This window comes from Chelonoidis abingdonii, chromosome 15 (genome assembly GCF_003597395.2).
Source record: "Chelonoidis abingdonii isolate Lonesome George chromosome 15, CheloAbing_2.0, whole genome shotgun sequence".
NCBI lineage: Eukaryota > Metazoa > Chordata > Testudines > Testudinidae > Chelonoidis > Chelonoidis abingdonii.
Genome location: NC_133783.1, coordinates 35502421 through 35519966, shown reverse-complemented (window position 1 = coordinate 35519966; position 17546 = coordinate 35502421). Strand labels below are relative to the sequence as shown.

The 17546-nt window shown below is 42.6% G+C and overlaps 1 protein-coding gene across 1 annotated transcript in view; it reads left to right on the top strand.

Moving 5' to 3' along the window:
• The window catches only part of BLNK (B cell linker), a 162962-nt gene that overhangs the window by 37026 nt on the left and 108390 nt on the right, over nucleotides 1-17546 (top strand). The window contains exon 3 of the mRNA XM_032770258.2: nucleotides 15599-15645. Coding sequence (XP_032626149.1) covers nucleotides 15599-15645 — 47 coding nt within the window. The remainder of the gene's footprint in view (nucleotides 1-15598; nucleotides 15646-17546) is intronic.

Here is a 17546-nt window from a genome sequence, read left to right as displayed (position 1 = left end):
GCACCAGTATTAGACCAAGTGTGGGAGTTTAGTCTACACTGAACAGCTGCAGACAAGGCTAGTATGGTTGGTGATCATGTTTGGAATAATTCTTCAATATAGCTACAGGCCTTGTACCAGTGGAACATGTTTTGCGTCCAAACTTGAGATGTTTAAAACTGAGGAAACAGTGCTAGACCACTATGGTATGGGACACTAGAGTGAGCCTATGGCAGAGTTTTGTTAACAATATAATCCTGTCCATACTGGACAGAGAAATTCTGCGACAAACAGGATTGCTGTTGGCAAGTAGTTATATGTTCAAGCAGTAGCTAGAGTTATACAAGCACTAATACAGACTTAATCACTCAGTCTTATAGCATCCTTCAAAATGACCAGGAGCTACGCGAAATTGAAGTATTTAACCAAAACTATGCCACCAATTTTTTGTTTCCTTTGAAAATATGCCACTTTCAAAAATTATTGTTATCAGCTGAGTTGAATGGACCTGTTCAATAAAGTTTTCGAAATACAAATCCCAATAAATACATGTTAATGCTTTTTGCAACGAAGTTCCGATCTTGAAACTAAAACTATGAAATTCAGCTTTGCTGATACTGCCCACTTCCAACTACATCTCCAAGGAAGTAATTTTCCTTTTCTTCCTCTTTTAAATTCATCACTTCTTTCACACAGCCTTCTCTTGCTGGTGTCCTACAACTTAGGCTAGCTAGTCTCCCTTCAGATACTGTTTTTCAAAAACTTCCCTTCATTAGTTGTATGTTGTTCATCCTTTACAAGTAAATATGGTATCCCTGAGCTTAATTATCTAATAATATTTCATTTGCCATTGATTATTATTAAAGTGTTATTTGTATTGTGGTAGCACCTAGAGGCCCCAACTAGAATCAAGTGCTTAACTTTACTTGAGCACATGCTTAAATGTTTTGTTTGAATGCCTTGTCTAAATTTCCACAGGAAGTCTGCAGCAGATCCTAATCTCCTGAGTGCTAGTCCAGCCCTTAACCGCAAGGCTGTCTTTCCCCTCCTAAGGATTCTTACACATTTTGAATGGAGACTGGATTTCTCTGTTTATTCACAAAGCAGCTTCATTGCTCCTGTAAGCTATGGTGCTGACCCTGACGTATGGGGGTAGAGATCACGTCTTGGGGTGAGAGTATTGTTCTCTTCATGTTCATTCTGTTCTTTTCCTTTCCAATTAATCTCCCAATAAGGGTGACAGTACCTTTGTGATATGAGCATCTGCCCACTAGACTCCAGCTGACACCAGGACTCATTTCACATAGGTCACATATTGATAAGTGGGGCTAGATTTAATTTGCTGAACTGAAGGTAAAAGACTGTAATGCAAGTATAGGGGGTTTTGTTAGTCCATATGTGATATTACAGTCTTAATGGGGCCTGACTGCAGTTATAATCTTCTGTAGTATAGTAACAGCGGATAAATCTGCTTTGCAACCTGGGATTGCAACAGAGCTACCTTTCAAGTACATTTCCTATTACCACCACTAGATGTCATATTTTAATATATTTTAAAGTGGATGATTACATTTAAAAAATTCCCTCACACTTTTACAACACAAATACATTCCTTTGATCGCCCATCTTTGCAGGCAAAAAATTTTGAGCACTTGAATATAAACTATAAAGCCTAGGTCTTAATTCCAAGGTTGCTAGGTTTTTATTTTCCTTCCTCTGCTCCACCATTTTCCCTGTGTTGCACCATTTTACCATTACCTGAGGAAGATACCAAGAAGTTCCCACTCCAAATTTTATTTCATGAATCAGCCAGTATAAAATACATTGACATCATTCACCACAAACCATTGCCAAATCATTATTGCCTTGCATTTATTCCTGGTGGAGAATACTGAGATCTCACTCAATGAAAACACTGAATAATATGCCATTTTTGACTAAAGAAAGACCATATCTCCCCCTGACAGAGTCCAACACACAATTCTGTTCCAGATGTGGAAGCTGCGGAATGTACATGATGCTGGAGCAGGTACCTGAAAAGAGCTTTGTTTGTATGAAGTGGTGATTAATAGAGCTGAGGGAAGAGAAGATCTGAGGTTTGGAGATGCAGATGGAAACTATAGTTGAGTTTCAAAGGGAATTTGTGCAGATGATGGAGGGAAGGAAAGAGGAGGCTGAAGGGAAAAGTCAAGACTCGCAGATGCAAACTGGACTGAAGAACTCTGAGGAGAGAGATTCCTGGGTGAGGAAAGTGACCAGTGGAAACATGCGCTACAAGAACCAGGCAGAGGAAAAGTCTGGATAGTGAAGAAGAAATAGAGCTCAGGAAGAGATTTGCTGAGTTGGAAAATCAAGATGAGGCACACAGCAGGCAGTAACTGAAGGTGGAAGGGCAAGGAAGTGAAGAGTAGCTAATCCTATAAGAAGAGGTGAAGAGCCAAAAGAAGGAAGACCGACAAATCACACCATCACCAGGAAAAAAGGCAGATCTATGTAAATGGTGACTCCCTACTAAGAAGAACAGACAGGCCTGTCACCAGAGCTAATCCAGAGAACAGAAGGGTGTACTGCCTGCCAAGCTAAGATACGGGATGTGGACCTGTGGCTGAAGAGGATCCTAATAGGAGCAGGAAAGAATCCACTGATTGGCCTTCACATGGGAACAAATGATACAGCTAGATTCTTATTGGACCCCATCAGTGAAGACTAAGCCAGGCTGAGGGAGACACTTAAGGAAATGGAGATAAAACAAGATTATGATGATCAACAGATGGCTCAGGCAGTGGTATTAAAAGGGGAGGTTTTGAATGTTTGACCTCTGGGAGGCATTCATGGACAGAGGACTGTTCTCATGGGATGGACTCCACTTGAGTAGGGAGGAAAATAAACTTCTGGGATGGAAGTTGGCACAACTGATTAAAAAAAGCTTTAAACTAGGACCTTGGGGGAGATGGTTGGGAGATGCTCATGTAATCTCCAATGTTTCTAACATTGAGTGGGAGGAAAATCAAAGAAAGAAAGGATACAGCAATGGAGAAAGAAATAGCAGTGGGTAGGAGCATGGACATTAAGAGGAAAGATAGTTTCATTGGTATCAACACTAACAGTCAGGTAAGCGATACTGGCAATTGAATGATTATGCCCAATTAGGCGAGGAATCTGGACAAAGCCAATGCAAGGAGTCTGGGTAACAAAATGAAGGAACTAGAACTACAGATCAGGGATAACAGAAACATGGTGGAATAGTAGCCATGACTGAAATACAGGTATTGAAGGGTGTGCTGTTCAGGAAAGACAGAAATAAAGTGCTGGTGTAGCAGCACTGTATGTGAAGACATGCCCTTGGTGTGCATGTGGCATTTGGGTTATGAAGACTTCTCACTTCCTCAGTATATCAGACCAACATTTATACCACATCCTGCTACACCGTTATCACTAAAATATCCTGAACTAGAACTTGTCCTATTTTTTATTGTGAATCATTTTTCTAATTAATTTGGTCCCTTTTTCTGTTTGCTTGTATTATTGTTCATAATTTCCCAACTATCCCTTTATGGAAACAAATTATAGCCAATCGGTTCTTTGAGAACTGCTCTTGTTCACACACAATCATCCTTGTTTGCATGCAAATGAAGGTATTTGTACAAAGGATAGCCCATTCCCCAACCATTTGTGTCAACAGAAATGTGTGTGTGAGTGTTTGTGAATAGCAAGTCAAAAGGGAATGTGGCTGAAGCTGTTCAGAATCAGAAAGACCCTTCACAAACACTTTCACAGAATTTGCCACCCAGCTCTAAGCTGAAGATGTACACCTGCTAAATCAGAGAAATGAGTTGAGTTTATCAGCCTCAGAATAACTGGTTTCTAGAATCTAATATTCAGAGAATCCTCATTCTTCTCATAACAGTCTACCACTCAACTTTTTTGTATCTAAGATATTTGTATATGGTCCTATTATAACATCTGAACACCTCACAGTCTTCAGTCCTCACAACACCCCTGTGAATTAGGGAAGTCCTCTTACCCCCATTTTACAGATGGGAGATTGAAGCACACAGAGACTAAGTGACATGCCCAAGGTCCTTGTGACAGAGTGCTGAGAACCAGCAGCTGAACCAGCACTCAGGTCACTGTAAATCCAATTAGTTCTCCTGGAGATGCCTGATTGAAAGAAGAAATGGCTAAATACTAGTTCTGCCTGAGCTGAGGAGAGATAATGAGCCTTTTAAAAGAGCACAAGAAGGAAGTGCAGGAGGAGGAGAGGAGGGAAGGAAGGGGAGGACAGGATTACAGAGCTGGGTCAGAATAAAGGGAGATCTCTGCCTGGTGATATCTCTTCCCCCACTTATGATTGTACAACATTGTAAATAGGAATTGCTGCATGGGACCATAAGAGGGTGGTGTTAGTGAAACACAAAAAAAATATACCATGTAGATGTTAGAGCCATTTATACAAGAAGATAGGAGTGAAGGGCTGCATGCTGTCATGGTCCTACAGAAAGTCTATGATAGAACAAGGACTTGAACCAAGTCACCAGAGTCCCAGACTAATGCTCTATCAATTAAGAATCCATCATTCATAGACATGGTGACCTCTTATCTCCTTTTTATCCTGGTAGGTACCAACATCAACATCAACAGCACTATAGCTGTATGAAGTGGCCTGGATCTAGATATCCAGTGTGAAGATTGATCCACTCCCTCAAAAAATGCTTGTACATCTCTTCTGGTATTGACCATTTTCCTTTCCCAGCATCACAGGTGAACCATGCATCAGCTACAGCTTCTACTGTAGAACAAGTACAGAGATCAAGTGCTTTGAGATCTGGAGTCTTGACATCTGCTAAGCAGCAATATTCTGTCAGAGAATTAGAGACTGATCAGGGCTGGCTCTAGCCATTTCGCCGCCCCAAACATGGCGGCATGCCACGGGGCGTGCTCTGCCGCTCGCCGGTCCCGTGGCTCTGGTGGATCTCCCGCAGACGTGCTTGCGGATGCTCCACCGGAGCCGCAGGACCAGTGGACCCTCCGCAGGGACACCTGCGGGAGGTCCACCGGAGCCACCTGCCGCCTTCCCGGCAACCGGCAGAGCACCCCCCATGGCATGCCACTACAAGCATGCGCTTGGTGCGCTGGGGCCTGGAGCCGGCCCTGAGACTGATACATATATATGGACACCTGAAAAACAGCACATCTACTGTGCAGAGTAGACAATTTACTTTCACATCTATCAAGTCTTATCAATCCTTTTGAACCCTAGCCCTTGAGAATATTATGTTGGGCTGACCATTTGAACCAGTACAATTTTCTGGTGCACAGTTTACACCAGGGAAGACCACCACATGACTGGCTTTCTCTCTTAATATTTGGTAGTCCCTTTTGATTCCATCAGCATAGTACATGTATTTTTGGAGGCAGATATTCCAAAGTTCCTATGTGGTCCCATGAAACTTTGGTGTGGCGTTGTCCAGTCAGGTCAGGCATCCCACCAAAGCCCATAGTTTGCTTCCCTATATCTGGACTCACCAAATCAATGAAGCCTTAGGCCTATGATTGTCATCTAGAAATAGAACAGAAAATAACTCTCAGTATTGGACATTAGGAAAAACTTCCTGTCAGCGTGGTCGAGCACGGGAACAAATTGCCTAAGGAGGTTGTGGAATCTCCATCATTGGAGATTTTTAAGAGCAGGTTAGACAAACACCTCTCAGGGATGGTCTAGATAATACTTAGTCTTGCCATGTGTGCAGGGGGGCTGGACTAGATCACCTCTCAAGGTCCCTTCCAGTTCTACAATTCTATTGTCAGGTGATGACAAGGTCAGCAATAAAATACATCACTTTCTGGTCAGATTCTGAGAATCTTAACATGCAATATGGTATGTGTGCAAAGCGAAAAGTCCAGAAAATCCCCAGTATTACCAGGTGATGACAAGGTCAGCAATATAAATACATTATTTTGTGATCACATACTGAGAACCTTATCAAGCAATATGGCATGTTTGCAAAGCAAACAATCCAGAGAATCCCCACTATCTCTATTTGAGCTAAAGTCTGACCCTTTTCAGATTTCCAGTGGTCTTCTATAGAGTTATCATATTTCAAGTTCCCAGATAAAGGACACTGCCAAGAGGAGGGTGTGGGACAGCAGGTGCTGGAGGGGACATTTTGGGGGTGCTGGAAGGGTGTGTGTGTACTGGGAGGTGTATTGGAGGTGCTGGAGGGGTGTGTGTGCTGGGTAGGATACCTGGATGGTTCTGGAGGGATGTGTGTTTATTGGGAGTATTGGAGGGATAATTTGGAGGGTGCTGGAAGGATGTGTACACTGGTAAAAGGTATTTGGGGTGCTGGATGGGTGTGTATGTACTGGGAGGAGAATTTGGGGAAGGTGCTGGAGGGGTGTGTGTATGTACTGAGAGAGTGTATTTGGGGGATGCTGGAGGGTATATTTGGGGGTGCTAGAGGCGTATACATACGGGGAGGAGTACTTGGGGGTTCTAGAGAGGTGTGTGAAGGTAGAGGTATTGGGGGGTACTAGAGAGGTGTGTGTGAAGGGAAGGGTATTTGGGGGTGCTAGACAGGTATTTGGGGATGGTGCTGGAGGGGGCATTTGAGGGGTACTGGAGTGGTGTGTGTACTGGGAGTATTTGGGGGTGCTGAAAGAGTGTATTTGTACTGGGAGGAGTATTTCGGGGGGTTAGAAGGGGATGTTGGAGTGGTGTGTGTGTACTGGGAGGGGGTATTTAAGAGTGTAAGAGGGGGTACTTGCGTGGTGCTGGGTGTGTGTGTGTGCTGGGAGAGGGTATTTAGGAGGTGCTGGAAGGGGTTTGGGTACTGGGCGGGGGTATTTGATGTGGTGCTGGAGGAGATGGGGTACTGGGAGGGATATTTGAGGGGTGCTGGAAGGGGTGATTTCCAGCGACCTCCGTGACTTCAGCCAGTGGTGCCCGGGAGCTGCAGGGTCCATTGGGGGTACCCTGGAGCTCCTGCCTGCCACAGGCAACAGGGGCCTCCCAAAGCTGCATCTGCCTAGCCACTGCAGGTAGTGTGGGGACCACACAGCTGAGCTCCCCATTTTGTGATGGATATTTTTAGTTAAAGTCACGGACAGGTCACAGGCTTCCATGAATTTTTCTTTATTACCCATGACCTGTCCGTGACTTTTACTAAAAATATCCATGACAAAATATTAGCTTTATTCATAGCCACCCACTTTAAACCATAGTGGGGAAAAATGGCTCATAACCATGAGAGGAATCAATACTAAAACTGGCAAAGAGTCCTGTGGCACCTTATAGACTAACAGATGTATTGGAGCATGAGCTTTTGTGGGTGAATACCCACTTCGTTGGATGCATGATACTAAAACTATCCTTTTTCAGGGACATCTGGGAGGCTCTTCTATCAACTCCCATTAATACAATCTCAGCTAGGAATTCCTGAACACTTAGCAGAAACTCTGAACCAAATGTTTAGGGTAAAACATGCCAGATCCCTGTACAGGGAACTTTTGAACCTTCTACCAGGAGAAAAAAAATGTGTTGCCTGCTCCAAGTGGCTAGAGGGAGCTTGTGCTCCTTAAGATAGTCTTTGTTTTTGTTTTAGCCAATTAAATGTGTTATTGTAACCTTTCTGCTAGCTCACTGGTGGAAAACTAGAGGTCAGGGGACTGAAGAAGCAAGGAGCAGATAGGAAAGTAGTTGTCAGTTGTTAGCTAAAACAGAATTATTAAGAATTTCTCCACAGTCACTGTGGCTGGTTAATTACTTTGAAAGGGAGATACACCAAAGGTGTAAAGAAGCCATCATATAGGCCTTGGCTACACTGGAGAGTTGCAGAGCTGGTGGTGGCTTTACAGCGCTGCAACTTACTCACCGTCCACACTTGCAAGGCACATAGAGCGCTGTATCTCCCTGGATACAGTGCTGGCTGTACTCCTCCTCTGCCTGGGGAATAATGACTGCAGCACTGGTGATGCAGCACTGCTCCGCCAGTGTGGTCACCAAAAGCGCTGTTATTGGCCTCCAGAGGTATTCGGAGGTATCCCGATGGCCTTGCTCAGCCACTCTGCTCATCAGTTCAACTCTACTGCCCTGGCCTCAGGTGACCCGACCTGTTAATGCCCCGAGGAATTTTAAATCCCCTTCCTGTTGCTCAGCCAGTTGGAGTGGCATCAGGGTGGAATCTTCTCCGGTGACCTAATAGCCATCCTATGCGCCATACGAGCCCCCAATGGCCGAGTTGCTGGATCTCATCGTGTGTGGGGGAAGAAAGCTGCTGCAGTCCACAGCTGCGCCTCCAGCTGTAGATTAAGATACCTATGGGCAGATATTCTATTCAGGTAGTTTTTGTGCTCCATGCTCTGTGTGAAATTCGGGTGTTTTCGGGCCTAAAATGACCGAAAATTAATTATTTATTTATTTTTTTAATTTATTTAAAAGTTGGAAGAAGAGAAGGCTAGAGGAATTAAATTATAATAAATTAAATAATTATTATATTAATTTTTTAAATAATATTTAATTATAATTTAATTTAATATTTAAGAAAAATGGATCAAAATTATATATCAAATTTAATTTTTTTTTAAAATTTATTTTTATTTTTAAAGTTGAAGAGGAGAGCTAGAGAGAGAGTGAGGGCTGCCGCGAAGAGTGTAGAGAAGTGAGTGCAGAAGTTGAGTGCGCGAAAGAAGTAGCTAAATGAAGTGATGTGAAGAAGTAACAAAAAAAAAAGTAAAAGTGGTAGTTAAGGGAGTTGGAGTAATAAGTAGTTGTATGTGTGCTTTTTTTTTTTTGTTTATTTTTTTATTTTACTGTTGTCTTATTTGCAATAGTCTTTTTGTGTGTTGTTTTTTTTTTTTTTATTATGGATGTGGTGAGTGATTTGGGATGATATATATTACTGTTCTGTGATGGGTGGGTGAATACTGTTTTTCCTGTCCTCTTTTTCCAGTCTTGTCTTCTTTTCATTGGTGTTCTGCTCTCCCTATGTGACTCTGCTTCTGTTGTTTTTTTTACAATATAGAGTTTTCTGGTTTATTTCTATTATTGTATATTTATTTTGCTATTATTATGCTCCTTTGATTGAATGTTAGTATATATAGGTATTAGATTTTCGGATTTAGTTATGTGACTTCACCTCCCATACCACCGCCAATATCCCATAAGTGATCCACGTGACATAGGCTAGAAACGCTAATGGACACTCAAGGAGGGGGGGGAGATAGAGGTGGCAGGAGGATGGGGGGAAGGAGGACACCGAAGTGGAGGGTACTGGTGGGGGGGAAAACAGCCCGGAGTTCCCAGGAGGCATGCAGCCAGGAGCCTTCTTCAAGCCAGGAGAAGGTTGCCAGTCGCAGCAGCCGGTACTTGGTGAAAGACAAGCCAGAGGAGCAGGGTCTTGGGTAAGACGGCTTTATTTCAGTATGGAAATTTCGGGGCTGGAGAGGAGAGAGGGTTGGGTGCATGCATGCATGCACTAGTAATGTGGAATAGCGCCATTATGTGGGTCTGTATCACTCGCAGTTAATCGGCCCTCAGTAATCATCTTCAAAAAGTTTCAGCCAGAGCTCTGGGCAATGTTGCTTCCGCAAGTTTAATAGGAGAGATCCACGTGTAGTCCTTGTCCCGTCAGCTACGGCGTCTGCACCACTGGGCCACAAGCGGGTGGTGGGACCGATTGCTGCACACAGGGCAGAGCGCATGGGGCGCAGGTGGCGGGAATCCGCAGTGCTGTGAGAAGACCCTCCCGTCTTCCAGGTGAACTGAAGCAGCGAGGATATCTTTCAAAGACAAAATTAATTCCTGTGGAACAATGTTGGGAAGTGTTCAGTGTAGAGGTGCCCCCCCCTTGCAATGCGTTTGCTTCCCCGATGCAACAGAAACCCTGCACAGCCTGAACATCATCCCCCTTTCTCAGCCATTCAGGGCTCCGTGGGTTATTGTGCGCCCTCTATTTGGTTATGGTGAAAATTATGCTAAAGTGAAGACCTGTAAACCTCCTTCATGTTGTGGGCAATAAACTGTCTGAGATAATAAACCAAATGTGTCATCTGTTAAACTGTTGCCCTTTTTTTCCTTCCACAAGCGACTTGAGTTCTTAGCCTGCCCGGTTATTATAATATATTTAAAGCAGCTCAAAAGGACTCCAAAACTGTGTTGAAGAAGCCGGGGGGGGAAAAAAAAAAAGCAAAGACGACCTTCTGCAAACAGTTATGATAATCACTCTCCAGAGAGAAGAAAAAACTGCAGGACTGGAGAAAGGGAAAGCAGGATCTGCCAGAGAAAACGCAGCGCCCAGGAAGAAAACACACAAGCAGCTGAATAAGATCTGGGTGCGCAAGCCAGACTTTCTATATCAGGCGGCTCGTAGCCATTGCAGGCAGAGAGCACTACCCGCACACCGCCCCACACCCATCCCACAGCGCTCTTTCCTTGTTCCCCTAATGTCAGCTCCAAACACCCTTCCCCAGCATCCAGATTCTTACCCTCCACCAGCTGCCTCCAAATCCAACACCTGTCGGTTCACCAACCAGCCCTGGACTACGACCCTTACCCTCTGCACTTCAACCCCCTCACCATTGCGCAGTATAGGCATCCTGAAGCTGCAGCAGTCATTGCACAGCACTCCAAGCAGGGAGTGACCTGTACAGTTCCCCACCCAGCACCCCCCTGCCCTTTTGGTCCCCAAAAATGTTGTGTGTGTCTGTCATAAAGTTCATTTTCTTTTCAATAAATGAATTCTTGGCTTTGAAAACAGTATCCTATTATTGCCAGAAGAAAGTCAAATTACCTTACGCCCAGCGCAAAAAAAAAAAAACAGGCCACTGCAAATCAGCTTAGGAAAAAACAGATTCCTACTAAATTGTACCACTGCATTCACTCCCTTGCAATAGGCACCAACATTACTGTTGGTTTTCCAGCCTCAAATTGTCCCTCAAGGCTCTCCCTGATCCTTGAAGCCTTGTGCTGGGCCTCTCTAGTAGCCCTGCTCTTGGCTGTGCAAAATTCCCTCCAGGCTTGAACCTCAGGAAGTCCCATGCCTGACTGAATGTTTCAACCCTTCCCTTCACAATATTTTTATGGAAGGTACAGCACGCGGATATATTTAAAAACCACAGGGATGCTGCTTTCTCCCCAAAGTCTAGCTTTCCTATAACAGAGAAATCACCAGCGCCCTTTTTAAACGGCCAAAAGCACACTCCCAGTCATTTCGGCACCAGCTCAGCCTGTAGTTTGAACCGGTTCCTTGCTCCTGTCAAGTTCCCTGTATACAGTTTTCATGAGCCAAGGCATTAACGGGGGGGTAAGCGGTCTCCAAGGATCCACAATGGGCATTTCAACATCCCCTTGTCGATCTTCGGTCTGGGGAAAAAGTCCCTGCCTACAGCTTCCCTGAACAGGCCATGTTCGAAAGATGCGTTGGCACAGACTTTCCATGCCAGCCTTGTGTTAATGTCATGAATGCACGTGATCCACATGCCTGGAGAACCTATAGAGAAATACCCCTTCCGATTAAACTACTCGGATGCTAGGTGTGGTGGGCCAGAATAGGATATGCGTCCCATCTATCGCCCCCACCAGTTATTGGAAACCCATTTGTGCAAAGCCATCCACAATGTCCTCAACGTTCCCCAGGAGTCACTGTTCTTCTTAGCAGAGTGGATGCGATTAATTGTCCCCTGCACAAACTTGCATCAAAATGACATCCAACGGTCTACTTTCCCACTCCAAACGGGTCGACCGACCGACGATAGCTGTCTGGAGTGCCAGCTTCCAGACGCAATAGCCACCCACTTCTCACCAGCAGGGCAGCTCTCAATCTCGTGTCCTTGACACCGCAGCGGGGGTGGGGCGGTCAGCACATAAGTCCCATGAAAGTGGCTTTCTTCATCCGAAATGTTTTTCTGCAGGCCACTGCTCGTCATCCCAGACTTCCATTTGGACGATGTTGTTGATCCCACCACCTCGTGCTTGTTTCCAGTCCCAAAAGTGTGCGTTCTACAATGCTGAGCATTTCCATGAAAGCCGACAAGCAATGTCGATGTCATACGCGTCGGTCAGGCGACTTGCAATCATCGTTGGACTCCTTCTCACTTTGGAGCTTAGGAATAGCTCAAACTGACAAATGTGATGCTCGCTTGCGAGCACTCATTCAGCAAAGGTCCTCAGCAGTTCGGGCTCCCATTTCCCACAGAATCGCGCTGACAAAACCATTGGAAGAGTCACAATGGCCACAACGTGGACGCGGAAAAACAGGGACTGCTGGGATGCAAAGCGATGCATCACGGGGCGTTGGGACAGGAAGCAGAATGACCTGCACCCTTCCATCCTCTTCCCACAACCCACGGTGCCAAAATGGGACGAGGTGCTCTGTGGGATAGCTGCCCATAATGCACCACTCCCAACAGCGCTGCAAATGCTGCAAATATGGCCACACTGCAGCGCTGGTAGCTGTCAGTGTGGCCACACTCCAGCGCTTTCCCTACACAGCTGTACAAAGACAGCTGTAACTCCCAGCACTGCAGACCTCCAAGTGTAGCCAAGGCCATAGAGAGTAAAGAAAGAGGAAAGCATATTATGGTGACTAATTCGCTGAACATTAAAGTGGATTGTTCTTACTGTACCAAAGTTGCTAAACATAACATTGCTCTAGCTCTGGCAAAAAACAAATTAGTGTTGTCAACATTTAAAGACTGGACACCAATCTCATCAGTTCCAATTTATTTCAACTTATTTTAAAGCATATTTAAAGGACAATATGGCAGGTGTATATCTTTAATGTACAGTTCATACCTATTAGGTTCTCTTTCAGTTTAACACAGGAAGCCCTAGACAACAGAAACTCTCTCATCTGCCCCATTAGTTGCTCATTATGTGTCTTGTAGCTGAATTCCCTCCAGAGAAGAAACAATTTTAACGTCTTTGTCATTTACATTCATATGCAACATATTCCAAGTCTTGCCAGTATGAGTCACACGCAGTACATATTATAACCTCCAAAATCGGCAACAATATAAGTAGTGCATAATGAAAATGTAAGAGAATGAGTCACCTCCCTCAAGCCATCATGTAATTTCCTGAATGCTGATTTTACATGATATCTTTGTACTCTGTTTTAAGCCATGATTTTTCTTGCCACATAGCTATGATCAAGGATACAATCTGCTGCAAAAGTGAATATGTTAAACAAGACACGAAGAGAGGGCCTCACCTAAAGCCATGGATTCCAATCCTCTCAGTTCAGATATAAACGTCACAGCTCAGGGCTAGCTCTAATAAAGGAGCCAAAACTAGAACTCTGAATCCAAACATTCCCCAGGGTAGGGAAAAGGGATCCAAATGTGAGCCTAACATTGCTAGGAAAATGTCTATTAATCGTGTATGTGTGCATGCATGCAGGCACACACCTGAGACAGAGAGCTTTAGAGCCAGAGTGAGAGACAGCTCACATGATTACTTCATTGAGCCAGTACTTCAATTGTACTACCAGCTGGCATCGGTGTAGACAGGGTTAGATTCCATCCTGGTGGCTTCATGCAGCCTTTTGGGGCACTAATATGATTCCAGATTAAATAATCCCTCTGGAGACTGTTGCAGTAGAAAAAAGCAGAATATTAGTTGCAATTCACAGAGCGGTTTTGCCTTAGGAATCTTAATATTCATTTCATTGAACTTAAGTGAGATGATGACCAAAACTGCTGGTAAAGAAATGAAAATGAGCTGCTACTTTTATGGTGAAAGGGGAGTGATCAAAAACTAAAGGCATCTAATAACATGTGTGGGATTCTGTCTCCTCAGGACTAAAATGATTTAATGATAGCATATAATGACATTAATATAACTGTTCACTTTTCTACAATGGGGATTTGGGTGCTTGTTAGTTGCAGACTGTACTTAAACACACAAATGTGCCATATGTCAATAAGACAGCTAGATATACTTTTAAAAGCTCCAAAGGAATTTGCTGATTTCCAGATGTGGCAAATCATCCACTAATTATTGTACACACTATGTGCAGTTCAGCAGCTGCTTTGTGTTACAGTATAATTATAGGATAAGTATTAAATATGGCAGGTTTTCTAGTGTCTGAAATGACATTTTCCAACAAATATCAAATAATGAAATGCAGAGATACACTTTAATTTAAATATAGGCTGAAGAGAGATGCACTGACTCACACCTTCCATGTGCACCACTTAATGTGTTCCATTCATCTGATTGTTGTTGCTCTAGTTTCTCATTTTAATTGTATGTGTTTGGCATCAACTTGTCAGTAATGCCAAGGGAAAAGTGAGTGAGGAAAACAAATGGGACAGCTTGTTTTTTTAAAAGTCAAATGGGCACATTGAGAATTGATGTAAGCAAGTCAATTGTGTTACAATGAATTCAGTATTACTGAAGTCACTGGAGAGCATCAGCTTACACCAAAGCCTGAACTTCAAAGACTTCATATCCATCAGTCCTGTGCTTAGGGAACCTCAAGCAACAAGCAGGAAACCAATCCACTCCATGCAATTTGTAAATAGAAATTGGGCTACAGTCCTTTCCGTTATAGGGGCACACTTTGGGCCTGCTGCTTCTGTTGAAAGCAGTGGGGGAAGCACCTCCCTCCCATTCCCCAAGAGTCCAAAGGTAGAGTGCAGTTGTCGTTATCACAAATGATTTTCATCACAACATGGCCACATCCAACATTGGACTCAGAAATATCATTAGCAACTATCAATTTTCAAAATACATTTCAGAGTGCATGTATGTTGAGTTTAATTCTCTCCTGTACATAGATGAATACTTTAACTGTTTTTCAAAAGGCAATTTCTAAACGATATATAAACTATCTTTTAGCTTCCTTCTTCCAGGTCATGCATTACGTATATAGCTTGATTTTCTATCAAGCGGCTTCCACTATTGCAAGTACACATAATTGTGAGTGTCATTTTTCACTTGCCCTTTAGTTCACTTACCTGTGTAAGTCTAGGTGCAAATAACAGCAAGTGCAAAGATTATGCCTGCACCTTTCCATTCAAAAAAATCCTTTTAAAAAAATCTATAACAAAAACCAGAATCCTATTTAAAGCCAGGCTAAAAGTTTGAGTTGTATTGTGCTGTTCATTTCCTAAAATTGCAGATGAAGAGTGATCCAAAATCTAGTCAAGTAATAGACCAAACTCTGACATGTGTTAGTACCTCCCACCCATTTTTACCCAAACCTCTCTGATTTCAATGAAAGCTCCTGAAGAGAGGAAAATGTAGCTGGAAAGTCTGTGATAGAACAAGACAAGAGATATACCATGCAAGAAGGCTTATCACTGGTTTGTTTGTTTTTTAAATACTCCATTAGCCTGTGCTTGTTAATCTGTGACATTCCAGGTTAAATTCATAACTGCATGGTATGTGTGAGCTGCCTTCCAGAAATTGTTACCAAATGCTAGTCATAAAAAGTTAAGCTTTAACTAAGGCTAGATAGCCATGTAACTTCAGAAACAAAGGGCAAATTTTAAAAAATAATTACTTAATTCAGAACTTCAGACAATACACTGGTCTCAATCTAGACTGACCCTTTAATTTGTTTTTTAAAAATATATTTTCTTGATAAATCCTCTTTTTTTTGTCTCTTTTCAGAATATATCAGACTATGAGTGGAACAAATTCAATATAATGCACCAGCCGTAAGTCTCTTGTTCCTTTCTGCTTTCCCTTTGAATAACTATTGTTCCTTTGCATATTGTCACTCTTTTTGTTGGTAAATAGGTTGACACTGAGAATTGTAAGCTCCTGTTCACTGCATAGTAAAGACTGTAAGTCATTTGGGTTCAATTTTCCCAAAAGAAAGGTGATAAAATATTTGCAAGAATACAGACCCAGATCAGCTGACAAAATAGCCTCTTCATATGCAACAGAATGCTATCAGGAAGAACCACAACAGGAGGAAAAGTACAAAGTTCAACTTAAACATTCAGCTTTTCGGGTAAACCAAGCAGGTTTCATTTTGCACTGATTTTCAGTTGAGCTCATCTCCCAGATAGGCACTTTAGTAAGTGGCCAGGTTTTCAACTGAGCTCTGCAAATAACATGATATTTGGAAAATCTTGCACGTCACTGGTTGCTGCTGTGTGAGGAGCCTTTTTGAAAATGTGTCCTTCATTTAAGTACGTGAATAGGAGCAGAGTTCTTTTGAAAATCTGGGCTGAGATCTTCTGAAAAGCATATGAACTCTGCAAGAGCAACATTGGTATGATAATGTGTATAGACTGCAGTTAAAAAATCAGATCAATGAGATAGTGGTGATAGCATGGAAACCACCTTGTCTATTGCTGTATATTATACAAAACAGAGCCCAAACAAGAACCATTTATCCAAACACCCAGGTGTTTGGATAAAATCAGGTCCAAATCCAAGCCATTCAAGTTTTATTTTCGGCAATCTCTATTTTGCAGTCAATTTAAAATCTACCTTCCTTTGGTACAAGATGGCTCAGAGGACTGGTAATGAGCTTAGAGGGGCTAGGTCACACAATCATATCTGGCACAGGCTGCAAATGACCAGAAGTTATTACTATTCAACAGCCTATTTGAAACAAATGTGTGGGTGATCTCCATACAGCTCCTAAAGAGCAAATGGCATACACATATAATTTTGTACAACATTTATAGGCAACGCCTCATGGTAACATTTTATATTTAAATATCCTTTAGAATACCAGTAGTATTGTAAAACTATGAAACAAGAAATTTTGATTCTAAGGGTATGAAATGCTTACACACAATTTGTGGCCACTCGAATATGTTTACAGTGAAATATTTTTAATATTTTGGGATATTCTTTCTCTTGGATGCCTTTGGACACATAGAAATATCAGTGTGTTTTCTCTGTGAAACGAAAGCAGTAAAACATGCTGATATTAACTGATAAAACGTACACTGTCAGCTATGATGAAACATATATTTCACCTCCTGGCTTTTTATCCTGTGTTACCTTAAAGACTAACAGACTTATTTGGGCATAAGCTTTTGTGGGTAAAAAACCTCACTTCTTCAGATACATGGACTCCATGTATCTGAAGAAGTGAGGTTTTTTACCCACAAAAGCTTATGCCCAAATAAGTCTGTTAGTCATTAAGGTGCCACTAGACTCCATGTTGTTTTTGTGGCTACAGACTAACACAGCTACCTCCTCATACTATCCTGTGTTATATCTTTTTCCTATCTCTAATAAAACACTATCTCTGATTTAAGAACAGAGCTGTCCAGTGTCTCTCTACCTGTCAATAAGAAGCTTGTTTTCCCTCCATCATACCTGCATTCCTGCTGATAAACTTTAAAGACTAAGAAAGTTAATATTTCCCTGGACTTGTTTTAATAATTAACTAAACAAATAAGGAAATGTCAGGAGGACCTTCGTGCAAAGTAATTAAAATCTAATGGGATGTCATTTCAATAGGAAAATCAGATAACATTAATAATAAGTTGACTGAAGCTGCAACCTTTGTTTCTATGATACTTTTGGGCCTGATCCAAGATGCACCTGAAGTCAATAGAATCCCATTGATTTGGGATCAGACATTGGACTT